The sequence below is a fragment of the Poecilia mexicana genome, unplaced genomic scaffold, assembly GCF_051168715.1.
Source record: "Poecilia mexicana isolate PSO_F unplaced genomic scaffold, ASM5116871v1 scaffold_19, whole genome shotgun sequence".
NCBI classification, from domain to species: domain Eukaryota; kingdom Metazoa; phylum Chordata; class Actinopteri; order Cyprinodontiformes; family Poeciliidae; genus Poecilia; species Poecilia mexicana.
Genome location: NW_028263388.1, coordinates 26,326,194 through 26,353,532, shown reverse-complemented (window position 1 = coordinate 26,353,532; position 27,339 = coordinate 26,326,194). Strand labels below are relative to the sequence as shown.

General features: G+C 40.9%; 1 protein-coding gene across 1 annotated transcript; it reads right to left on the bottom strand.

Annotated features, from left to right (window-relative positions):
- Positions 1-7,538: 7,538 nt before the first annotated feature.
- On the bottom strand, positions 7,539-8,788 carry LOC148153802 (uncharacterized). Its single transcript, XM_088016354.1, has 2 exons — positions 8,392-8,788; positions 7,539-8,049 (listed from the first exon to the last, which is right to left on the bottom strand). Exons 1-2 carry the CDS (start codon positions 8,786-8,788, stop codon positions 7,592-7,594), a joined length of 855 nt encoding a protein of 284 aa, XP_087872480.1. The 3' UTR covers positions 7,539-7,591.
- Between the last annotated feature and the right edge of the window lie 18,551 nt (positions 8,789-27,339).

Here is a 27,339-nt window from a genome sequence, read left to right as displayed (position 1 = left end):
ACCGGCCGTCGAGGCCTGGAGTTGCCCACCCCTGTACTAGCCACTAACCTGCTTCTCCAATCTCAGTGGTTCCTGGTCCCGCTGTTGGTCATCCCACACCCCCATTCTAAATAAACCATTGATTTCTTCAAACTGTGTGCTGGCTGAAATTTTGGGTCTTCTGTTGTGAGCATTACAGAATGTCTGATTAGCAGTTTTATTAAGATTTCTGACGATATGCTTCAAGGACAAGTTTGTAAGCTTGCAACAGTTTTCTTAACCCTTGTGCGTGCGAGGACTGAGGCAAACATAGACTATGGCAAATGATACAAGTTTTACATGTGTGGGGTCAGTTGGACCCCATTTCTACATACAAGGGTTAAGAATGTCAAAATCTAAACCAGTGGTTCTTAACCTGGGTTCGATCGAACCCTAGGGGTTCGATGAGTCAATCTCAGGGGTTCGGCGGAGCCTCTGCCGCAGAGGTAAAGACACACTTGTGTAAAGTCGTGATGACGCCCCGCTTTGCCATCACTTCCTGCAGAGGATCACGTTACATTGCTTAGCTAATCAATGCTGTGGAGGAGCACTGATTGAAGGAGTTCCACTCTCAGCGTGGATTTGAACTTGTGTCTTTAATTACTTCAGCAAAGCTCACTATTTTTACCAAATTCTGTAGCTTTTGGTGTACTTCTAAATCTGCTCCTTAGTCGCATCTTTTCGGGGTTGGTACTGCCTCTAGTGGCGTGGGGGTGGTAACACAACTAATATAATTACATTACTAAAGCAGAATACCGCAAAGTCTTTACTATTTATGATTAATTTTTCATTCTCTTAAGAATGTAGAGCTAAGTAAATGATCTAAACAAGACCTTAAAGTGGTTCCAGTTTGTCTTGTAAAATTCACTTACGTTTCTGTTAACGTGTTAGTTGAAACGCCGTCAACTGGGACTCTAAACCCTGTAGGACTTTAGTTAAACGTCGTTTAACTGGGATGTTTCCCGGGGGGTTTTACATCATTAAAACATAGACAGTGAGAAAGAGAAATTAATAAATAGATAAAAAGTAAAGATAACATTAAAGACATCAAAAACCCACACTCTACCCTAATTTAGCCATAAGCAGCTCTAAACAGGTGGGTTTAAAGTTGAGATTTAAAGGCACCCAGTGTTTCAGCTGTTTTACAGTTTTCTGGAAGTTTGTTCCAAATTTGTGGTGCATAGAAACTGAATGCTGCTTCTCCTCGTTTGGTTCTGGTTCTGGGGATGCAGAGCAGAACCAGAACCAAAAGATCTGAGGGGTCTAGACGGTTGGTACAGCAGTAATAGATCTTTAATGTATTGTGGTGCTAAACCGTTCAGTGATTTATAAACTAACAACAGTATTTTAAAGTCTATTCTTTAAAGTGTAGGGACTTTAAAACTGGTGTTATGTGCTCTATCTTCCTGGTTTTAGTGAGAACACGAGCAGCAGCTTCTGGATCAGCTGCAGCTGTTTGATTGATTTATTAGTCAGACCTGTGAAGACGCTGTTGCAGTAATCAATGCGGCTAAAGATAAAAACATGGATGAGTTTCTCTAGATCTCGCTGAGACATCAGTCCTCTAATCCTGGAGATGTTCTTCAGGTGATAGAAGGCCGACTTTGTGACTGTCTTAATGTGGCTCTGAAGGTCCAGGTCAGAGTCCATCACTACTCCCAGGTTTCGGGCTGATCGCTGGTTTTCAGTTGTAATAACTGAAGCTGTGCATTGATTCTAGTTCGCTCCTCTTTAGGTCCAAAGATAATAACTTCAGTTTTGTTTCTGTTCAGCTGGAGAAAGTTTTGGCAAATACTCACATTTATCTGTTCTAAGCATCTATTCAGTGATTGGATGGATTCAGAGTCACCTGGTGACATCGTGATGTAGAGCTGTGTATCATAGTTATGGTAGCTAATCCTATTTCCTGTTATAACCTGAGCCAGTGGGAGCATATAAATATTGAATAAGAGGGGTCCTAGGATTGAACCTTGGGGTACCCCACATGTGACCTTTGACCTTTCTGATGAGAAGTTTCCGACTGAAACAACGAAAACCCTGTTCTTTATGTAAGATTCAAACCAGTTGAGCACTGGACCGGAGAGTCCAACCCAACTCTCCAGTCGATTCAGTGAAATTTCATGGTCAACAGTGTCAAAAGCTGCACTGAGGTCCAACAGAATCAGCACTGTGGTTCTCCCACAGTCTGTATTTATATGGATGTCATTGAACACTTTGACTAGGCCAGTCTCCGTGCTGTGGTGAGCATGAAAACCAGACTGGAAGGAGTCAAAGCGATTCATTATTGTTAGGAAGTTATTTAATTGTTTAAAAACTGCTTTTTCAATAATTTTGCTGATGAATGGGAGGTTAGAAATCGGCCTGTAATTCTGCAGTAGTGTTTTGTCCAGATTGTTCTTTTTTATCAGTGGTTTGATAACTGCTGTTTTCAAAGTCTGGGGGAAAACTCCTGAAGAGAGCGATGAGTTACTATTTGGATCAGATCATTAGCAACGACAGGCAGGACTTAAAGAAATGTGTGGGTAGGACATCCAGACAGCAGGAACTGGAGCTTAATTCTTCTAGGGTTTTATAATTAAGTAGTTGAAATTGGGCCATTTTTCCTGCATTTGTTTTGTTTGGGCACAGCATTGGTACTGGCTTTTTTAAGAAGACTTGGTGATCTTGGGGTGACCCAACTAGACTCTAGGTGGGTCACCCCTATGTCTTTAATTTGGAGGAAAAACATCATATTTTATTTATCACTACAGAAGGGTTCAGTGAATGCGCATATGAAACTGGTGGGTTCTGTACCTTAAAAAAGGTTAAGAACCACTGTTCTAAACTCTGCTCAATAGACAAGCTTGAACACACTTCTTGGGCCTTTCCAACAAGCTTACCCTGTAGTAAAAGGGACCAGAATTCCTTTGGCCAGCTCAAAGCAGCGGCTATGCACTCAAATGCACCAAAATAAGAGTCGACCTCAGACTCACGAAATGGCGATACCAATGTAATGTGCTTACTAATGTCAAAAGTAACAAACAGAAGAATTTGTGCTTGGTGGTTTTGGTTAAACTGCAAGTTTACCGTTTTGGAGCTCAAAACCTCGAATCAGCCATGCATCTGATTCGAAGATGCATGGCTTTCACTTCCAGCTCCTTGCTGCGGTTCTCCACCTCCCTTATATGGAGTGTGAGATGCAGATCCTCAGATGACATACCTTCAAGAGGTTTAGAGTCTTTGTTGATCTCTGAGACTGCTGCAGGCACATCAGCCAGTGCTGCATCAACAACCGCTCCAAGTGCGGCGTCTTCGACTTCCTTCACTGCAGCCGTTTGCAACACACCTTTCTCCACCAGTTTTTCACACAGGGTTTCCTTCAGTTCTGACTTTTGATCACTGCAAGCCACCTCAATGTCATAATGGTCAGTCACAATAAGCAGGTTCGCTTTTCTACATTTTTCCAATTTTACCCAAGAAGGCGGAAAATCCCTTCTCCATAATTCCCCCCATGCACAAAATAAAACTGCCAATCAGGAAAAAATGAACACTCACCAAACACAGCGAGAGAAGACATGGAACAAAACCCCACTTCAGAATTGGGAGGGGTTTGAACGGGTGAGTCCACAATTCAAATATGGGGGGGGAGGTGGTTGCGGATGGGGTTTAAACGGACGAGCCCCCAATTCACGTTACGACCCGTATAGGGGTGGCCAGATCGCAACATGAAGAAAACAAACAGCAGCTCACTCCTACAACTCCAGAACTTTGACAAGATGTGAACAAACAAATGGTGTGGCCAGTGGAGATGAGCGGAGGATGAAACACAGGAAGTCCGCTTCTGCAGCTTTTATATCCGTCACCTCCGGGAAGCAGCCAATTAGACGTCTCTGTTGACTTCTGGGGAGCCAATCAGGGACGGGCACCTGCACATTAATGTTTACATAATTAACTTTATAACGCCAGTCGTAACAGTGAAGTAAATACTACTTGATCTGCAACCCAGCAATCCATTTGTTTTAAAGCTTGTTATATCCGAAAATGAAAAGGTAGTCACTGAAGTCAAATTAAACAGTTTCCCAATTAAGAAACACATTGGGTGACATATTTCATATGACATTAATTTAACAAATTAACTTCTCCAAATCAAGTGTCGTAGGAAAAGCACATTCAAGAATGAATTAGTTGCCAAAAAGACAAAACTGAAGGATGACATCAAACCTTTCTCAAAAATCCCCCCCCCACCCCCTAATTTGCTACTCAGGGCAAAAGTGATGTATGGAGTGCATATACACTCACCGGCCACTTTAACACCTGTTGGTACACCAACTGCTCATTAAAGCAAATGTCAAATCAGCCAATCACATGGCAGCAACTCAATGCATTTAGGCATGTAGATGTGATGTGACCAGTATGATTAAAATTGGGCAACTAGAATTTAAGACCACCATGCCACGATTTTAATGATCAATTATATATTTTATACAAATTCTTGAATTTGAGTCCAGATTGGATGAAATCTGAAATCACAGTTTACAGATGTTGAATTGGAGAAAGCTTTTCATCTAAGGGAGCTGTAATTGTATTTATTGTTATAGATATCCTCCTGAGAACCGAAGAAAAAAAGTGTCTTCCAATTTCTGTTTTTTTGTGATTTCCTACCTATTTAGGCCAAAAAAACCACCTTAGAATCTGTGTATGGTTCGTTCTTTGGTTTTGTCGTTTCAAAATAAAATTGGAAAAACAAAACATGTTTTTTTTTTGGTTTTTTTTTTGTTTTTAAAATGAAATTAGAAAAACGGCAATTGCAAAAATAAAAAAGAAAATGAGCTGTCAATTTCGATTTTCATTATTTCATTTTTGACAATGGGTCTGTCCCGGAAGTTCTCTCTGTCCGGCTTACACAGGGGCCGTATCACACACATTATGCAGGGTGCAGGGAGACAAGCTTGTTCATTTCAGGCTATATACTGTAGTATTTCCTGCCAGCCGCAAGTCAGTTTGCTCCTGTGAGAAACAAATAACACCGGAGATCTGGTCACCGAGAAAAATAGTTAGCCTGAGTTTTTAGTTAAGTTTTTTATTTTGAAAGGCCAGAGCACGGGGGAGTGGCTTTCCACCGCAGTCTCGTCTCTGGACCAGCAAGATGGCTTCCATTGCACTGCGCCTTCAGCAGCGATAAACAGAGGTAAGTACACTATTAATTTGTCACAAATTAATAGTTTGTGACAAAGATGTTTTTAGGCTAGAAAGTACCCCTTATAGCTTCATTTACGCACTTAGTTATGTGCAGTTTTTTTTAAATGTACTGCGGAGTTTTCGGAGCAGCGTAGCTCCGCTAACGGGGACCGGCGGCTCCAGGCTCAGCGGGCAGGTGGAGGTGTTTACCCCGCTAACCGCGATCTGGGCAAGTCACCTTGTCGTATTCTGCTGCTGCTTAATATCTGATCGTAGCGTCTCAAAGTGTGACATGAAGAGTTTAATTTGTTTGCATATATACTGTTTGATAGGTGTATCAAAATATAATATTCCTCTCTGGAGAGTTCGATACTTCTGAAGATGTTGGTATCTTCTAAACATTGACATCATCCAATACCAGTTACTAATATTCCCTTCCTCTGATCGTTTTGTAGTTTGTAAATTCATATTATTTGTGTGTGTGTGTGTGTGAAATATATTCTTCCCTTCGATTGGCTTCTTATGTGCAGTGTGAACTTCTTTTTAAATAATTTTTATTTTTTCATACAGGCGGCTCTTAGGAGGAGAGGTTTCAGCTCCAGGTTTGGATGCAGCTTCCCAGAATCTCCCAGTGATCCTCTTCTTCCTCCTGACATCGTCTTCTTCACTGTCTCCTCATCTTTTATAAATTATAGGAATATATTTTTTATGATTCCCCAAACATTGGCTGAATATCTGTTTGTATGTTATTGCAATAAATACATTTTTATGAAAATGTTTTGTCTGTATATTTTGTAAGATTTGAGTTTAAAGCTCTGACTACATATAGGTTGATACAAATTAAATATTAAATAATTATTTTAATGTTTCTTGCTTATAAATCCACAGCTAAGAAATAATGAAAAGTATCAACTCAAAAGTTGTTCATTATGTTTAGTCAGTTGAGTCTAATAAGTTATAATAAATAGGACATGCTGGGGGACGATGTCTCTCAGCTGGCCTGGGAACGCCTTTGGATTCCCCTGGAGGAGCTGGAAGAAGAGGCTGGGAGAGGGAAGTCTGGGCCTTCCTTCTGAAGCTGCTGCCCACATGACCTGACCCGGATAAGCGGAAGAAAATGGATTGATGGATGGATGGATGGATGAATAGTCTCATTAAGGGGACAGAAATGTTCATTTCTAATTGGACAATCATACATCACTTATAAAAATGTGAAAAAATATTGTGAGGTGTTAAACCATAGAAGAGGATAAGGGGCCTGTAACATTTTTCTAACACCAACTGATGTTCAAGATTGTTTTTTTTTTTTTTTTTTTAGATTGAAGTCTGATTTCTGAGATTAAAGACAGAATGATGACTTTTTTTTCTTTCCCAAATCCTCTTCCGTAGGCAAACATTTATTTAGTTAAGCTTTTAATAATCTGGTAAATTATTTCAAACATTTCCTACCTGGTAGAAATCTATTTCTGCCAGAAATAGATTTCTATTTCTGCCATCTATTTCCAGGTATTTGCCTGAAATAGATATAGATAAATATACAATATTTATCCAAGATATTGTATATTTTGGATAACCTTTTTTGCATGCTTGTTCATGGCATACCGGATTATAATTGGTATGCTAATGCTATTCAGAAAGGAAAAACTTAAAGAGTTTGAATGACTGGCAGAATGTTCAAGTCGCGGTTTGAACTTCTTTTTAAACCAGAGCAGATTAAAGGTTGGTACAAAAAAATTGGACAGACTAGCCCTTTAGATATCTACTGAATACAGCATTTAGCAGCCATTAGCTTCATATAAAGTCAGAGTTAAAGGCTATCTGTGTGAAAGTATCATGATCAAATTAATTACATGTCGCTTTGGACGAGTGTAGAAAAACAAAGTGTGCTGGGCAGAGCATAATGTGTATGTGTGATACGGCCCCTGTGTAAGCTGGACAGAGAGAACTTCCAGGTCAGATCGATTGTCAACAATGAAATAATGAAAAGCTAAATTGACAGCTCGTTTTCTTTTTTATTTTTGCAATTGCCGTTTTTCTAATTTTGTTTTAAAAACGAAAAAACAAAAAAACACATACTTGTTTTGTTTTTCCAATTTTATTTTGAAACGAAAAAACCAAAGAACGAACCATACACGGATTCCTTAGCATTTTATTTTTTAATTTTTATTATTGAAATTTTACAGAATGTCCATTGTAGAGGACATCAGGACGGTTTCAGTGTAAATTATGACTGATTTCAAAAAATGTGAAAATGTACAAATGAATGACTAATGAATCACATTAACCCAAGAAATTCTTCATTTCTGATCATGTTTTGGTGCTTTTACTTGAAATAAAAATAGAACATGGATTTTGTTGAGCAGTGAAATATAGTAACTTAAGAACTAGTTTTTAATTTGTTCTTCATCCGAATATTTTAGGTATGATAATCCTGGAAGCATGTTTTCTTTTTGGTGATGCAGAGAAACATCTTGCATTTGGTACATCTCATGTAGGTTTTGCCACTGCAGCCCTTATTCCTGCATCTTTCTGCATATTTGATATCCATCATCTCTGGCATGTGGCTGGCTCCTAGTCTGCGGACTGATGGCTCTGGTTGTGGGATCCTTGTTTTGATTGGTGGCTGATGCTCTTCTTCACTGTCTTCACTGTTGTCATCTGATGAAGAACCATCCAACAGCTCCTCATCCAGGTGCAGCTTGAAGTCAAGGTACTGCTGGGTGTTTTTAGCTGATAGGTTGAGCACTTTACTGTCAGATTTGTATTGGATCCAGGCATTTGTGATGGCAACATCAAAGAAATGAGTGATCACACGCGACGTCCATTTCCTGGTTGACATGCGATAAAAGCTTAACATTCGATCACACAGGTCTACGCCACCCATGTTATTATTGTATTCCCTGATCACTGCTGGTCGTCGCACCAGGACATGAGCTTTTTCTTTGTTCGACCATCGACTGCAAATGTCCTCTGGATCTTTCCCATAAATGGTGGAAGCCATCAACACTGGTTTATTGTCAAACCACTTTGTGACAGCCAGCTCAGGCTCTCTTCACACCACTGTAACTGATGTCCCTCTCCCTTCATTTCGCAGTTGCTTATCTTCTGGCAGCTTGCATGGCTTTGGCACTCTGTTCTTCATAATGGTTCCAGTTGATGGAAGACCTTTTGACAGCAACACATCCATTAGCTCAATTGTTGTGAAGTACTGATCAAAGAATTCACAAGTTCCTGGGGAAACAGATTGAACTAGTTGCAAGACTGCTGCAGCTCCAACTCCCAGTCTTTGGCCCCTGAATGTGCCCTTTCCTTGATACACCTCAAAATCCAGTACCAAACGACTTGGAGAGGCAAGGACAAATACCTTTAGACCTGTAGGGTTTGGTTTGCCAGGAACAAACTGTCTGATGGGACAGCGGCCTGTGAAAGGGATCATTTGCTCATCAATGCAAACCTTGGCGTATCTTGGAAGGTTAAGACAACCTTGCCTCACACGGTCAAGCAATGATCTGACTCTCCAAAGAATGTCTGACTTCTTTGTCTCTTCAGTTACATCTAGATCATTGACAACTTTGAGTGAGTTTCTAAGTTTGTAGAACCTATCTCTTGTCATTTTCTTGCTAATAATTGGCACTTTTGTTTTTTTAGCCCAGAACATTTTGATTCTGGGAAAGCCAAGACAGGCCATGTGTACTGATATTTCGAAGAAAATCTTCATTTCTTGGGCAGTAGTATTTAGGGACACCCCTGCAGTTTGCAGCTGTTTTTGGTTTGTAAAAGTAGCCAAATCTTCAAACACTTTGTCATCAATGTACTGTGAAAAGTACTGAATTGGACTCCAGTTTTCACATATTTTACAGTTATCTTGATTAACAGGAAGTTCGGGGAGCAAAGGGGTGAATCTGTATGATGGGGGAAAAAACAAATAAATTGAAATGTAAAGCAGAAGTTAAATTCTAACAATTCTCTTGGGAATTAAGAAAAACATACAAGTTAGTCCTGGCCCACATAGCACGGCGACTTTCCTTCTCTGGCTCTGAGTCTGTCCCTTCATCAGATTCTCCTGCATCTTCTTTTTGACTCATTCTCATCATCTTTGTCTGACAGCTCCAGGTCTGAATCTCCCTCCACTATCTTGCATAGAATCCTTTCTGCTTCACTTCTTTCTCCTACAACAATGTGGAGTCATTAATTACACTAAAATGCTCCTGATGTCCACTACAATTGACATTGATAAAAGGTCTGTTATTTCTAAAAAAAAAATCATTAAATTGTTTTCACTGATCAAAATATTGTTGCTGGTATGTTAATTAACAAGAATATCAATATTTATCATGGCAAAAATTGCAAAAAATGTTAAATACTTGACTTACCTCTCCTCTTTCCATAAAATGTGCTTGCTGGTAATCCCGCCATTTTGATGTAGAAAAAAAGGGACTTCCCGGAATGCAAACCTATCACATGGTACATCCCTGGAAAGCCCAGGATGTCCTCTACAGAGAACTGTAGGGCTTGATAAGGTAACTCAAAGTAGGAACAAAATATAAAGGATCACAAAATGTCATTTATAAAGGACATAAGTCTATGGGCCGGTTCTCAGGAGGATATAGACAAAAAATTTCATTGGGCCCCCCAAGTGCAGCTGCTGGTTACAATTTTTTGAGTCCGTTTGACCCTTAAAAATCGTCACAATTTTAAAGGCTTACAACTTGCTTTCTTAGGCAACCGTAAAGCAATCCTGACTTCTCAAAAAATGCTATGTAGTTGCAGGTTAAAAGCTTCAATACGCAGGGTGACGCTGATCAATTGGGGTAGTTGAGGGACAAAAAAGCCCGACATCATGACGTGTTGTCGCACATTACTCCGGTAGTCTTTCTTTTTTTTTTTTTTTTTTTAAGAATTCTTTTCGGCACTAGTTTATTTGACAGCAATCTGACTGTAAGGGGGCAGAGAGAGCGGAGCGGGGGGAGAGAGGCATGGGCACAGCGAATGGAGGATGGGAATCGGACTCCTGCCTACCGCGGGCGCGCAACGCCCCTATTGCGGTAGCCTATGCTGTAATTTACAGTTTCTCTTTGTTAAATTATTTACATTTTTATACAATTTGAGCTTTCTGAAGAACTCACCTAGTCCACCTTCTTTAATTTCCTTGGAAAAATCTGTTTTGTCATGTGATTGCGACTAGTCGACTGGCCCAGAAAAAAGTCATTGCAGAGAAAATAATCGACTAGTCCAGTGTTTTCCAACCTTTTTTGAGCCAAGGTACACTGTTTTAATTGAAAAAATCTCGAGGCCAACCAAAAATGTAAACAAAGATACTCTGTAGCCACCTATATTACATATATAGTCATTCTTATCAAAGTGTCTTGAATAGGAATCAAATAAACACAAAAATGTATTTTTATCACATTTTACATTTCTTATTTCAAATTGCACGTAACATGTCCACTTCAAAAATACACCTGAACACCTGAACAGCCACAACACTGTGGTCTTAAATTTAAAGAAGTTGTAGAAAAGTTCAAAGTTTTTTACAAACTATTTCACAAGCATTCTTTTAGCTGGAATACAGAAAATAATTCTTATTCTGAAAGAAGCAATAATATTTGGGAAAGATTTCACTTCATATTCACTGTTACAATATGAAGATTTGCATGTACAAAATGTCAATATCTGTATATTTTACCCATCTAGTATGAAACCTGTGCATGTTTGGATGAAAACAGCTGATTTCCTGGCAGAAATTGAAGAAAGACAAAGCTCTTCCTCAACAGCTCTCAGTCTCTCTCTGGTTTCAGTTTTTATAGTATCCAGGCTTGAGAAGCTCATTTCACACAGACATGTTGTGGGAAATGGACCCATGTTCTTTCCAACTACTGCTGAGCTTCACTCTTTTCCATCACTGTCGTCACAGTCTTACTAGATACGATGCTCTCACCGCTACCTGTAACATTCATGCATCACTAATTCTCTTGTATTAATGTAAAATGCTCTGTACCTACTGCCATCTAGTGGTAAGAAAATTACATGATTACGCCACTAGTCACTACTAACCATGGTTTCGTTCACACCGACCTTAAGTGCAGCGGCTTTATTTCCCTCCTGTAGTGGCAGATCGACAGTCCTCAACTTAAAAGCTGCATCATATGAGTTTGAAAACATTTCTCCGTCGTGCCTGCTGCTAGCATGTGGTTGTTCTAAATGAAAATTAACGCGTTCTTCTTTGATCTACAATTTTGACTTCTAATGATTCACTTCCTGCTAGAGAGCCCCCTGGTGGTTGAAGAAAAATACACAGAAAAGACGCACCGGGCTACAATCCGCATGGTTCAAAGTTTAGGAAAAAAGTAGCAGCTTATAGTCCGGAAAATACGGTACCATAGGTGAAATTGAATAATTTTCCACGGCACACCTGACGATCACTCCGGTGATCGTCAGTTTTTCAACCACTGAACAGTGGTTGAAAAACACCGGAATAGTCGACTAATTGATGCAACCCCTAATGCTAACTAGACTGAGCATTCACAACAGGCTATGCTAGCTACAGCATAGCACAGAGCAAGGGGAAGAAGAATGAGCAGCCACATGAGATTGTGATTGATAGCGCTGAAACTCTCCTGCCACTGACTGGTTGTTTCTAGCACTGGAAGGAAGCAGATGAAATAGATTTTTCACAGATTATCTCTCATACCATACTGTCACAACATAATGACAATTTTAACAAATATGTGGAAAAAAAAATAAGTTACATACTGCAGCTTTAATTTCACTTAGGAGAGGAGGAAGTCAGGAAGGACGTGAGTTAGAGCTGCTTCTTACTGACTCATCTGTTAAGTGTGGTAAAGTACAGGGACAAGTTAAATATATGAATATCTTGGTAATTTGTTTCCTTAATTCATTAAATGCTAGTGAAAAGGAGGCAAACAGTAGACTGTATTTAAGCTAACTGTGCTTAAATGGTTGATAATCTCACACAGTCTACCCACCTCTCAGAGAAAAACTGTTACAAATTGACACTCTTACTTTTTTCTATCTCTCCCTCTATTTTTCATTAAAAAATTTAAACCTGATTTTATCATTTTTCTTAGTAGCATAGTAACTGACATAGTCGTTTGTGTCTTCTACTGACTACTGCTGAACACCGTCACTGTCAAGCGCTCCAAGCAGGAACGAACAATTTCATGCAGATCCAGGGGGGTGTTCAGTGCAAATATGGATGTGTGTTTTTCGGTCTGGGAGGGGTAATATTTAATTTTTACTGCTAAAAACAATCTTCAAAAACACAATATGATTAATTGTTTAATTGACAGGGCCCCATGTTTTTTATTTTTTTATTTCTATGAACAAAAATTAAATAAATAAATTGTGGAGGGCCCCCTGTCAGTCAGGGGCCCTTAGAATTGTCATAACTTTCTCCCCCTATACAGCACCCCTGGATATAGATATATCAGTCTAAAAATATATTTGAAAATGTAGCATTATGATTTCTAAAAAAATATTTTGAAAATGTGTAGTGCCACCAATAAGCTAAATGGTAACACCTTTAATAAGTAAGCACTGTCCTGAAAACCTCCGGCTCAGTCCAGATGCTAAGAGACACAGTGAAGCCAAGATGGTGGGATGTGGGGAGCAGAGTGCAGAACAAGGGGTGGACTTACTGGGAAGGGCTTGAAACCCACTGATAACTGCTTGCGGTTCTAGAAATTGGACTGATCTTTTGTCAAGTATTTTTTTCTAGACTTGACGATATGACAGATCATTATCATAAAAAGACAATATGTGAAGTGCCTCACCCATATGTGCCTTGTTGTTCGACTATTTAGTTTGCAGATTTTTATTACTGCTGATACACAACTCCACAATGTATTATCAAGAACCAATAAAGGAAGACACTCTTTTCAGTTGTGAAAATGGAAATCCAGTTTATTTGCATCAAACATTTCAGCGACAAGCCTGTGCTTTACATGATAGAAACAAAATACAGTTAACAAAATATTAGTTTTGATTCATAGGAACCCTATGCGTTTCAGTAATTTTGCAGTTTTTTGGAAGTTTGGTCCAGACTAAAGCAGCGTAAAAGCTAAATGCAACTTCTCCATGTTTTTGGTCTTGAAGGTTGATATCCAACATGTCTTTAATGTATTGTGCTGCAATGCAGTTCAGTGTTTTATAAACTAAAAAAATATTTTCTAGTCTATTCTTTGAGGTGCAGGGAGTGTTAGGACTTTAGAACTAGGATGATTCTCTCTACTTTCCTAGTGTTAGTGAACATGTGAGTCTGATTGTTAGACTCTAGTTTTGAGCTGTGTGCTACCTAGATTGTTCCTCTTTAGATCCAGAAATAATGTCAGTTTTGTTTCTGTTCAGTTGGAGACAATTGTGGCACATTCACACATTGATTTGTTTTAAGCACTTACCACTTGAATCAGTTCATACTAAGCTCTTAATGTAATGTAAGAGCTGTGTATCAGCTGCGTAGTTATAGTAACTTATTCTTATTAATGCTTATTATGTGATGCAAACTGAAAGCCCTGTTCCCCTTATTGCCTGTGGTGGCACTGCACCAAGAAATACTGAAGGAATCGGCACAAAAACATCTGAAGACATAGAGTGGAGGCTCTTTTTGGTAGGACTCCACAACATGTTGCAGGCTGCTCCTGGATCGAGTGCCAACAACAGCATCTAGTTCATCATATCTGCCCTTCGCATCTCCTTAACTTCCACTTGCCCTTAGCATGTCATGTATTTTGATGTGTTGATGGCGAAGTCTTTTTACCTTAGTGCAGTACTGTGCAACTGTGTGAGGGAATCCCAATGCCTCCATCTTCACACTAATTAGCTTGAAAACCTCATTTTTGTGAGTGGTTACAAGTAGCTGCGATATATTTTCTTCTGACCATATTTGTATGAGGGCCTTTACCTCCTCTTCACTCCACGCCTGACCACGAGCTATTTTTTCCTCTAATGGTGGAAATGCAAGTTTGTTATGGTTGTAGTATTGACACAGAATGCCCTGCAGTTCACTTCCTGCTTTTGGAACGGTTTCTAGTCAGGTTGCATTCAGATATATTTTCAACCGTGCAAGAATTCACTTCAACCGGATCGAGACCTAGGTTTTTAGGTGGATTAGAGTTCAGTAGAAGGAGAGTGACCCCGCACTCTAGCGGTACGGGGTCACAGTACCCCTAGAGTGCGGTATGGTGACTGCACTCTAGCGGTCACACTCATCAATGTAGAAGCACTGAGTGACAGTGATTTGAAGTTTCTCTGTTAGATGTTGTCCAAGTGTGCCATTTGGAGACTCCAAATGGAGACTCCAAATGGCACACTTGGACAACACCTGTACATCCTCATAAATAAACATGTCCAAAATGACATTTCTTTTTTGTATTATTTTGATCAATCTTGACATCCATGAGCAGAATATTTTATTCTACAGATTTATTGTATTTTCCAGTCCATACATTCAACCCTCAATGTGTATTTACAAGAAATCAAAATTAAAAATCTGGGTGAAGCAAAATCTTTCAATTTTTTTTATGTTACAAATGTAATAGCTACAAACTACTTACAGTTAGAGTATTTTTGACGACAAAAATGGAAAATTTAGCTCGTCTTCTTCATAAAGAGACCAAGCTTTTGCATGTACTCCAAATTGTTCAAGAACAGCAGCTGATTTAATTTGAGTATGCCTTTTCAGCCGTTTTTGGTACCACCAGTTAAGGGGTTAGTTAAGGTGAACCCAAGTATTGAACCTTGGGGTATCCCACATGTGACTTCTGTCCCCTCCGATGAAAAGTTATCTGTTGACACCCTGTTATTTAGGTAAGATTCGAACCAGAGAGACTGACCCAGCCCTCATTTAACTTGAATAATATATCATGGTCAAAAGTGTGTGCTGATGGTGTGTTAACCACTGTAATGTGTCTTCCACAGAAAGCCAAGCTTGGTATGAAGATTTAACATCGCTAACCTGGGAGATCATGAAAATGGAACTAGAGTGAAATGAATGACCTCTCTGGACATTATGTTTAATGTTTTTATTATTTTTCATATAGTTTGATTACTTTTGTTATAGCAGCCACTCTTTTATGATGTTTGAATCAAATACAGTCAGGATTTTTTTTATCTGCCCAACAAACACATTGTGTCAGTTCAGATATCAACTCACAATCAACCTATAGTTCTGAAGTTTTCATTTTATAACATATCTAATAAAGTCTCTTTACTTCTGCATCATAATTATTGTGAACAGAATTGCTCAGATGTTTAAGCCTGACAACCAACTGACTTCTTTCTCTCTGCTCTCTTCCAACAGTATACTGCCAACTTTGGTTTTACTTTAGTTTTGTTTTGGTTGTCCATCTATATACACCACCTATGCACACCATCTCTTGCCATCACTTAATTTTTACCTAATTTGGAAAAACCTTTTTTTCCAAGAAAATATCTATGTAAAAAAAAATCCATTTTCCTTTTTGATTTGAAAATGTTCTACGAACCTTTGTGGTGTGTTTCAGCTGTCAGACATTATACTTGGCCGAAGAACACTTATGAACACAATTCAATTCATTCTTCCATTTTTCATCTGTGAACAGTCTCAGAATCGGTAGGCTGTAATATAGCCACTTATAGTTCTCTGCACAGAAAATCTGTCAGTACTGCTGAGTGACTGTAAGCTGCATTGAAACAGAAAGGAGGCTTCAGTCCTTGTTGATACATTTTCAAATAATTAAAATGTAACACTTGGATTGTATGACTTCCTAGTAACAGTGAAAGTTACTTTTCAACCATAGATTTAAAGATTCCATACTCAAGCATTTGACTTGGGTGTCACAGCCACATGGTGAACACATAATATTTGCAATACCACAAAGGATTTGAAATTAAAATGAAGCATGACAAGTATGAGAAAAATAATGTGTAGTAGAGCCGTCATTGGAATTATTTAGGACTATCCTGTTAAAATTCTAAGAATTTTACACATTTTAGCAATTACAGCCAATACATTTAAACACATTATTATAATTATTAATATCTCATCCATTAGCCACTGGATATTGGCACCTATCTGCCAATGACACTGTAAGTACAAAAAATGACAGGACAAGTCTTGAACTGTGAAACATGATCAATACTATCAACATTTCCAATTGGACTAAGAAGACCGGAGTGACTGGTAGCAAGTAAGGACAATGTGCCGACACTATAACATGACAAGGGTGGTAGATATAGGCTTGAATTACTGTCAGTTTGAGTTATTTAGTGGAATGTCAATAAAGATCACAGGAAAACTATTTTTTAAACTGTCTTTTTAGGCTCTAAGGCCTTACACAAATATTGCTCAAAAAAGGAACCTTATCTTGTCTGAAACAGGCTTGTTCACTTCAGTTCAGTTTTTTCAGCTGAACATGCTGAACATGTATTTTCAGTCATATTTTTAAAATAGTAAATATCCTCTTCCATAACCGGTATTGGTAAAATGGAACAAACATCAAAAGTAATCATTATCATACCATCAAACGTAATCTGAATTTATAATTAAGTGTAAAAAAATTTGTTATGCGTTTTTATACTAAAAGTCAGGTGCAATTAAAACATTGTCAATTGCTACAATACTTTAAAAAAAAAAAAAAATCAAACATTGTGAAAAGTAGGGTTTAATTATTGTAGCCTTTACTGATCTGTTCAAGATTCTAAATTGTTCTGTCCAATAAAATTTTGTGTCTAGGACAAAAATAAATAAATAAAACCAGTGACTAGCCCTGTCCTTCTGCAGTGTTGAACAGGAACAAAATCTCATGTGTTATTTTGCCAAAAAGGCCGTGTAGCACTGAATTATCTTGGTGTGTGCATGGGTGTTTGTTTTAATGTTGATAACAGGCATACAGTTTTTCTCATCATCAGTTGTTGTAACCTATGTGTTGTAGAATATGTACAGTGTATAAATATCTTCTGTAAAACTCTGCTGCAGAAACCCTGTAAAGGAATAAATCGTTGTATTTCTTTCAAAATGTCCTTTCACCTTTCTCCAACCTGCTGTCACCTTTAGAGGGGTTTGATATACATTAGTAGGATTTGTGCACAATCATTGCTGATATGTTTGTTTTGGGAATCAGTGGAATCTACATTTTGTAATATAAATAGAAATTGTTAAAATATTTTCTTTATATTTAATATTTTAATGAAACTGCTGCTTAGACTGGAATTAAATAACAATTGTTTGGTCAAAACTGATATTTAAAAACATTTCTTTCTTTAGCACAGTTTTTCTTTAGCACAGATTCTGTCTAGAATCAGTCAAGAACTTAAAGCTATTGAACTGCTGAAGAAGGAACTGAGAAGAAGCTGTGGGTAAAAATTAATGCCCTCGAGTTACTGTCGGTGTCAAGCAGCCTTCTATGTACAACAGCTCAGAAGCACAATAGAAGTCCCCAAAAAGGCCCCGGCCTTTCTGGCTCTGGGGCTGCTACCATCTGAGCCAGATGGTAGAGCACAGGGAGAGAGGTTTTTGAGGGGCCGTTTAGGACAAAAACGATGCCCCTTTTCCACATATTAGGACATATTGAGCTCTGTCAATATTTATGAGGGGTTGTTTAGGACAAATACTATGTGTGTGTGTGTGTGTGTCTCTCACACACTGCTAAAGACATACACACATGCACAAAATACTAAAATGGCGCATATACACTAACAAAATATCAAGCACATGCAATTTTTCTTTCTCACATGCATACATAAAAGACTAAGATTGCACATGTACACTAACAAAATATTGCACCCGCATGCATTTTTTTTCCCTCTTTCGCACACACAAGACTAAAATATCACACATACACACTAAGTATACAGACATGCTATTCTGAATGATAGTGTAACCGGGTTGTGCTTCATTCCACTGTACCAGGCCGGCCCAAGTAACCCCACGACTCTGCGTTGTGTAGTTTTTTTTAATGAAGACAAGGAGCTCCTGGGTGATCAGGCAGTTTATTTCCTGAATGAGAAAATATCAGGGTTTGACTCAGTGCAACGGCTCAGCTTCACTCAGCACACTCATGCAGCTTTCAGAGAATGGCCATAATTACAGTAAAAATCATATTTTAAAGATCATACAATGAAGAATACAATAATAAATGATGTACCTGAATAAGAACATATCGGGGTTCGAATCAGTGCTACGGCTCAGCTTCAGTCAACACACTACAACAGAGCGTTATGTTAGCTTTTTAAATTAGCACATGAAGTGTTTTATAATATTAACAAAATTAAAAGTACAAAAATTGGTGCCAGGAACATATCTAGTAAATATTAATTCCACTCTATTTATCTAGGTTAATAAAAATGATGTTTTATCTGTTGCTAACACTTTTCTACTTGGTGTGCTGAAGAATGCAACTCACCTCTCTTGCAGCTTTCACAGACGGGTACTGAGTACAGGAACCAGCAGCATATAACCAGCCACACAGAGAGGGGGCGCTATTTCCCCATTGCACTGATACATATGAAGCAAGTGGGATTCTAAAACCTAAACACTGTTACATTAGGTCAAAAATGTATGTGTGTGTGAACTAACACTAGGCTGAATGAATGAATGAATGAATGAATGAATGAATGAATGAGGAAGAGAGGCCCGTGTATTTTCAGGCAGTTCATTTTTTTGTTTGAAATGAAAATGACGATTTTTGGTTTTCTAAACGGAAAATGAAACAAACAAGTCTATTTCCATTTTTTGATATTTCATTTAAAATGAAAAAACGAACTGCCTGAAAATACACGGACCGGAAGAGATTTGGATTTGTCTGTGTGAAAGTTGTCACGGAAGAGGCAGGGCATGTTAATCATATGCGCTGCATTGATACCACAGTGAAGTTAGCTTCAAGTTGGGCATTGGATATCATAAACATAATATAAGAGTAGACCCCCGCATTGGCTGCTCCGGCGGCCATCTTGGATGGGTCGTCCCTCCTACTTTGCTCAATCAAAACAGCAGAAGATGCCTCAGCATTGAGGGATATTGTTGTTCAGATCGACGGACTATTGATGTGAGGGCTCCACAGACAACATTTCACAAGTAAGATGGACATATTATTGTGTATAATTTGTGATTAGAATATTACTTTACTGTATTTATGTCCACCGGCGAGATACCGGCTAATATTAGCTACAGTGCTTGGTGTAATACCGGGGTAAGCCCCGCTACGAAGGCTAACCGAGATTCCATAAACCTAAAAAAAAAAATTATTCTCTAACATTGGCTTAGATTATCTGACACAAGAGCCTATATTAGAAATGTGACAATGTAACACATATTATAAAACTTATTTGTTATAACATTGACCAGCAAAGTTTACACAGGTGGTAAAGACTATTGTAGCGGCTAAAATTCTATATTTTAGGCTACTGGTGGTTGTTCTTAAAAGGCGTTGGTTTTATGTGCGCTCAATTAAGATTCAGAGTGCCGATCTTCAGTAAGAAAGTCATTTATTGTCAGAACAGTGTCCATTTTCTTACTATTTACATTAGATCCACATAAGTTCAACATCAATCCAAACTAAGCACAGTAGAAAACTGTTTGCCTCTGCCTATTAACAACATCTGAACATAATCATGGTTGACCTTAAATAACCCATCCCCCCATCAGACACTCAGAACTCAAAATTAAATACGCCCCCTGGTGGCAATAAATACAAGAAAGGATAAATGGCTCCTACACACCAGCCCCTAATTTCGTGTGGCAACTATCAAACTTAAATTAAAAGGAGCCACAAATAAAGATATACCTCCATACAAATATACATAAGAGGCAAATCAGGTTGACACATTAATTATTCTATCAGTTTATCAGTTTGTACCTTCACATAATAGACAGATTTTTGTTACAGTTCTTTCAATAATGTTTGTTTTTGTTTGAAGATGAACCACTCGCACCAGACCCTTTTAATTTGGAAAACTTTTAATAACTTTTCATAATATCCATGACCCTCGAGGTGTTGTGGAGTCCATAACCACCACCACATATCCAGGGATGAAACATCTCCTTTTCTTTATCCATTTTTGTCTTTCTTGTAACAGCGGTAGATATTCTCGAATCCAGGACTTCCAAAGAGATGTATTGGATGTATTGGATTTGTTTCCACCTTCTTTTAGCATAAAGATCCCTTTTGTCAAAGAGTCCTGGCGGATGAGCTGGTTTTCCCTTCATGAGTAACAAGTGGTTGGGTGTTAAAGCCTCAAGGTCGTTGGGGTCCTCCAATTACTTTGTGATAGGACGATCGTTAAGTATTGCCTCAGCTTCACAAAGTACCGTGTGGAATCCTTCATCATCCAACATTTGACGGAGCACTGAGTGCAGAACCTTTCTGATCATTTGGATGAGGCGCTCCCAAACCCCGCCACAATGTGATCCAGATGGTGGGTTAAAACTCCATTTAATCCTTTTGTGTGCCATGGCCTTCTCAATTCTTCCATTTTTTAGAGAGGCTAGAACTTCTCGTAGCTCTCTTTCTGCTCCTATGAAATTGGTGCCGTTATCTGATCTCGTGTGAAACTTGCCCTCTTCGAGATGAATCACCGCAGTGCATTGATACATGAGTCGGTATCTAAAGAGTAAGCCACTTCAAGGTGCACGCCCCTGCTTGTCATGCAAGTGAACACTACTCCATAGCGTTTTACAACACTGTTCCTCTTTTCACATCAATAGGCCCAAAATAATCTACCCCAACATTTGTGAACGGTGGTAGATCAAGGGCCACTCTTTCCTCTGGCAAGTCTGCCATTTGTTGTTGACCGATTTGTCCTCCATACATCCTGCAGAAAGAACATGTCGCTATGACCCTTTTCACAGCTGAAACTCCATTTGTTATCCAAAATGTTCTTCTTACGACCGAGAGGACATTATTTCTACCTCTATGACCAAGCTGCAAGTGAAAATGTCAGAGGATAAGGTAGGAGATGTGTGGTCTTTTGCCAGAATGGGAGGATGCTTAATGTTCTCAGGGATGGCTGATTTACTCAGCCGGTCTCCAACACGCAGAAGCCCATCTTGCAGCATAGGGTCCAGTTTGTAAATTGGGCTGCTTCTGGATATTTCTAAGTTGCGGGATGTTAATGCAGCAAACTCATCAGGGAATCTTTCTTTTTGGCAAAAGGAAATTATGGCTGTCTCAGCTTGTGTGAGCTCTTCTAGAGACACTTTGATTTCCCAGTGAGTTTTTGAGAGTTTGCATTTCCTTTGTCAACTACAATGTTGATGTTTCAGTCATGATAGAACGGGCCAGTTCCAATTCCTTTCTTCTCTTACTCAGTTTCAACAGAACTGTCACGATCCGTGTTTCTATGTGTTTATTTTTGAGATTTCCGGTGTTCAGTCCTGTTTTCCTGTGAGTCTCTGTCCTGTCCTCCCCATTGATTGTTTCCCAGGTGTGTCTCATCCCCTTGATTACCCCGTGTATATTTAAACCCACCTGTTGTCCTTGTCTCTCGTCGGATCCTTGTCGTATGTTGCCTGTTTCTCCGTGCTGTTCCCCGTTGTTCTGTTCCTTGGAAATCATCATTAAACTCATCATTTTCACATACATCCTGGGTCTGCCTGCGTCCGCGTCCTCACCTCTACAAACCACATCATGACAGAAGGATCCGACCACACAACGGTGAGGAGCTGTGCCAGCAGCATGGACGCCAGGGCTAACCCTTGGTGGGGAACATGGTTGGTACTGTGCCCACCAGGGGTCGGATCCCGCCACCAGTGTCGCCCTGAGCTGCCGGAGTACCCGACCCCTGGGCACCGACGTCATCGCCGCCCTGAGCCGCCGGAGGTCCCGGCCCCTAGGCGGCGCCAGCAGCTGCCTCTGGTCCCTGCACCGAGGCAGCACCAGTCACAGCTGCCTCCGGTTCCAGCGCCGAGGCGGCGTTTGTTCCCTCCATCCGCTGCATGTGAGCAGCCGCCCGCTCCAGAGTTCCCTCCGTCCGCTGCATGTGAGCAGCCGCCCGGTCCAGAGTTCCCTGAGCTTCCAGAGCTTCCTGTGGCTCAACCCCCTGAGTTTGCGGACGAGCCTCCGTTTCCCAGTGCTCCTCCAGAGTCTCTGCCCCCGGAGTCTGCTCCTCCCGAGTCTCTGCCCCCTGAGTCTGCTCCTCCCGAGTCTCTGCCCCCTGAGTCTGCTCCTCCCGAGTTACCTGTGGCTCCACCCCCCGAGTCTCTACCCCCTGAGTCTGTTCCTCCCGAGTTACCTGTGGCTCCATCCCCTGAGTTTGCAGACGCTCCTCCCGAGTTACCTGTGGCTCCACCCCCCGAGTTTGCAGACGCTCCCCCAGAAACTCCTAGTGCTCCCCCAGAGCCTCCAGCCGGCCTTCCTGCCGGCCCTCCAGAGACTCCAGCTGGCACTCCAGAGCCTCCAGCGGGCCTTCCTGCTGGCCCGCCAGACCTGCCTCCTCGCCTGCATGGCTCAAGCTCCGCCTCCGACGTCGCCGCCCGGCGTGGCTCAAGCTCCACCTCCGGCGTTGCCGCCCGCCGGGCCTCCCGCGGGAGCTCCGCCTCCTGTGCCGTGGACGACCCCCGGACTGTTTTCCGGTGTTTAAGTTCCTGTGTCGATTTAGTTTTGTTTCCTGGACTCTAGCTCTCCTGCCGTTGCCCCTCCGCCCACCCTGTTGGGTTGTTTTTTGTTTTTTGGACTGGTCTGGTAGCCGCCCCTTGAGGAGGGGGTACTGTCACGATCCGTGTTTCTATGTGTTTATTTTTGAGATTTCCTGTGTTCAGTCCTGTTTTCCTGTGAGTCTCTGTCCTGTCCTCCCCGTTGATTGTTTCCCAGGTGTGTCTCATCCCCGTGTGTATTTAAACCCACCTGTTGTCCTTGTCTCTCGTCGGATCCTTGTCGTATGTCGCCTGTTTCTCCATGCTGTTCCCCGTTGTTCTGTTCCTTGGAAATCATCATTAAACTCATCATTTTCACATACATCCTGGGTCTGCCTGCGTCCGCGTCCTCACCTCTACAAACCACGTCATGACAAGAACTTCCTTTAGCTTGATGAACCATGCAACTGCAGACATCAATTTTTGCCAGTCTGAGAAGAATGCCATTAACTGAGAAGTTGCATTTGAGTTAATGATCATGGCATTGATCAAGGGAGTCTTGACTAGGCCTGTCACGATAAATTTTGCTGAGCGATTAATTGTCTAAAAAATTATTGCGATAAACGATAATATTGTTTAAAGACCTTTTGACACTGATTTAATGGAAATGACTAATAATGCATGCGATTTCCTGCCATAGGTAGATGCACTTTATTTTCAAAACAACACATAACACTGGAACTGATAAACTAAAAAAACAAAACAACTAAAAACAAAAGTAAAATGGATTCTCAGTCTCCATTAACAAAAAACGTACTTAAATAAAAACTAAACGACATAAAGCCAAAGTGAAAAAAAAATACTGCATTCAACCAAAAGAGTGCAGATTATGAAGTCTGTATACTATATTGGCCTTCAGTAATCACTAGATTTAAATAGAGAAGATGGGCACATCTGACCACCTAATGCAGTAGTTCACACTACACAATTTTTTGCCCCTATGTTCCCTTTACAACAATCTTAGAAAGTTGGCTGATCTAAGATTGTCGCCTGTGGTTTCGTAACCGATCATGCTGCAGTGTGTGGTGTGTTACGGTGGATAGTCGTGGACGCTTTAAATCAGGGGTTTTCCCCGACTGGGAGTGTTAACGCTGAATGCCATAGGTAGCCAATCAGAAAACGCGGATTCTCCTCCGTGCTTTATGGGGGGAAATTATGAAGGGAATCTCAAACAGCTGACATGGCGCAACCCAAAATCCAGCGGACATTGGAGATGATATGTGGAAATGACATTAATATTTATTCAACATTTCGTGCAAAGAATATAGAAATGACAAGGAGAGGAGTTGGAGCCAAATTGCTACCGCAGTTGATAAACTCGGTAGGTTTTCAGCTGTTCTTCGTTAACGTGACATAAATAGGTTGCAATGATTTTCATTCAGTCAGGATTTTATGCTGACTCCAGCCACATGCATCACAGGTAGATTCTAGTAAAGCATTGATTAATGCCTGATCTTAAAATTAGTTAACTGGACTTGTAGCCATTATTTTGTGCCCATGTGGCTGGACACAACACGGCACAATGAACCTGATCGAACCGTTATACCTAGGATTTCTGTCGACTAATGTGTGGTGGTCTCAGGTTTTGAAAATAGGCCGACAACTCGTGTAGTGTGCGCTGGACATTACACTAAGGAAATGGAGAATGGAGGGTCAGTGGAGAGCACCGGAGTTGGGCCTTTTTTCATTCAGTGTCATCAACAGAAAGAAAAAAGGGAGGAAGAGACGATGAAGCCGATAATTAAAATGAGGTTGATAGGTTTAATTTATTGTGCGATTAATTGATTTATGGTTTATTGCGACAGGCCTAGTCTTGACGGTATCTGATGGCCATAAATCACCCATCAGATACCGTTCCCCCTGTTTTACAGTAGGAAAACAAAGAGCAATGTGAATACTCTGCGTTCTTATGGTCTTGTTTTATTTATTCGCCAATTATATATATATATATATATATATATATATATATATATATATATATATATATATATATATATATATATATATATGACATATGACTGTATAGCACAGTGGGTAAGACACCAGTCTACCACCCGGGAGACCGGGGTTCGAATCCAGGCTGGGGCAAGTTACAACAGTGCAATTGAGCTATGCAGTGTGGGTCCCTAGGCAAGACCCTTGGAGCTATATAGCCTACCTCATACCATGAGAGACATTGATATGCATAACATGCCGGCTCAGACTACTGGCACAATCCTGATCCAGAAGGATCCCTCAAAGGGTTCAGTCCCATCCAACTATCGGCCGATAACCTGTCTCTCTACAACATGGAAGCTCATGTCAGGCATCATAGCAGCTAAGATAAGCGGGCACATGGATGAGCACGGCACAGAAGGGCATCGGCATAAATAGCAGAGGAGCCAAACACCAACTCCTTGTAGACCACACAGTCGCCCGAGACTGCAAAACCCGACACACCAACCTGTGCACCGCTTGGATTGATTACAAGAAAGCCTATGACTCAATGCCACACACTTGGATCATTGAATGCTTAGAGATGTACAACATCAACAGGACTCTAAGAGCCTTCATTGCAAACTCGATGGGGCTGTGGAAAACCACCCTTGAAGCCAACTGCAAACCACTTGCACAAGTGTCCATCAAATGTGGCATAAGCTGTACGCCGCGAGCGAGACATCGACTCACTGATCCACACCACCAGGATCTACAGCACTGACATTGGGATGTCATTCGGACTAGAGAAGTGTGGCCGGATGGTTACAAAGAGAGGGAAGGTCGTCCGCACAGAAGGGGTCTCACTCCCAGAAGGAACAATAGCAGACATAGAGCACAGCTACAAGTACCTGGGAATACCACAAACAAATGGCAACCTCGATGAGGTCACAAGGAAAGGAGCCACAGCCAAATACCTCCAACGAATAAGGCAAGTCCTGAGAAGCCAGCTCAATGGCAAGAACAAGATCCGTGCTATGCCTTACCAGTAATCAGATACCCTGCCGGAATAATTAGCTGGCCAATGGAAGAGATGAAGGCCACGGACGTTAAGACTCGGAAGCTACTAACCATGCATGGAGGGTTCCACCCCAAATCCAGCACCCTGAGACTGTACACGAGCCGTAAGGAAGGAGGCAGAGGACTAGTGAGTGCCACTGTCCAGGATGAAACATCCAAGATCCATAAATACATCAAGGACAAAGCCTCAATGGACGATGTGCGAATGTCTCAGACAATGGGGAACAGAGGACGAGGTGCTGGAGGAACCATCATGGGAAGACAAGCCCCTACATGGGATGTACCACCGACAAATAACTGAAGTGGCTGATATCAGGAAATCCTACCAATGGCTGGAGAAAGCTGGACTCAAGGACAGCACGGAGGCCCTCATCCTGGCCGCCCAGGAACAGGCCCTAAACACCAGAGCAATAGAAGCTCAGATCTACCACACCAGACAAGACCCAAGGTGTAGGTTGTGTCTGAGACAGTCCAGCACATAACAGCAGGTGCAAGATGCTGGCAGGGAAAGCGTACATGGAACGACATAACCAAGTGGCGGGCATAGTGTACAAGAACATTTGTGCAGAATATGGACTGGAAGCCCCGAGATCAAAGTGGGGAACACCCCCAAAGGTGGTGGAGAATGACCGAGCTAAGATCCTGTAGGACTTCCAGATCCAGACAGACAAGATGGTAATGGCGAACCAACCGGACATTGTGGTGGTGGATAAAGAACAGAGGAAAGCCGTTGTGGTGGATGTAGCAATACCAAGTGACCACAACATCAGGAAAAAGGAGCATGAGAAACTGGAGAAATACCAGGGCCTCAGAGAGGAACTGGAGAAGGCCTGGAAGGTGAAGACCACAGTGGTGCCTGTGGGCAGTCACCCCCAAACTGAAGCAGTGGCTAAAACAGATCCCAGGAACAACATCAGACATCTCAGTCCAGAAATGTGCAGTTCTAGGCACAGCCAAGATACTGGAGGAGAACCTCAAGCTCCCAGGCCTCTGGTAGAGGACCCGAGCTCAGAGGATGAAAAAACGAGACCACCCGCGGAGGGTGAGAAGGGAATTTTTGTTTTTTATATATGTGTGTGAGTGTGAGTGTGTGTATATATATATATATATATAATATAGCTACTGCAGTGTAAGCAGAGCGTTACAAGAACAAAGAACGGCTCTCAGTGAGGCTTCAGTCCTATCCGTCCAGAAGAGTCGGATCGTTCCTGAATGTCATATCACTATGGTCACAGCGTTGTCCCATATATGCGACACCTCAGTCAACACCTCCACACAATAATTCAGTGCATGAGTGACAACTTTTTTTCATTGCAGATGCAACATGTCTCTGTACAGGTAGCTTTGCTAGCATCACGTCCAAGGAGCTTACCTTTCTTTAAGCTTTCCTTCCAAGTGACGCTAAAAGTTGGACAAAGTCCCCACCGTCTGTGAAAGCGAAGCGCTACTGATTTTACATGTCGCCATATCTCATGATTTATGCAGCGCTATTATATTACTGACGATTAGACATACATCTTCCCCCGCTCAGAGAAAACCACTGC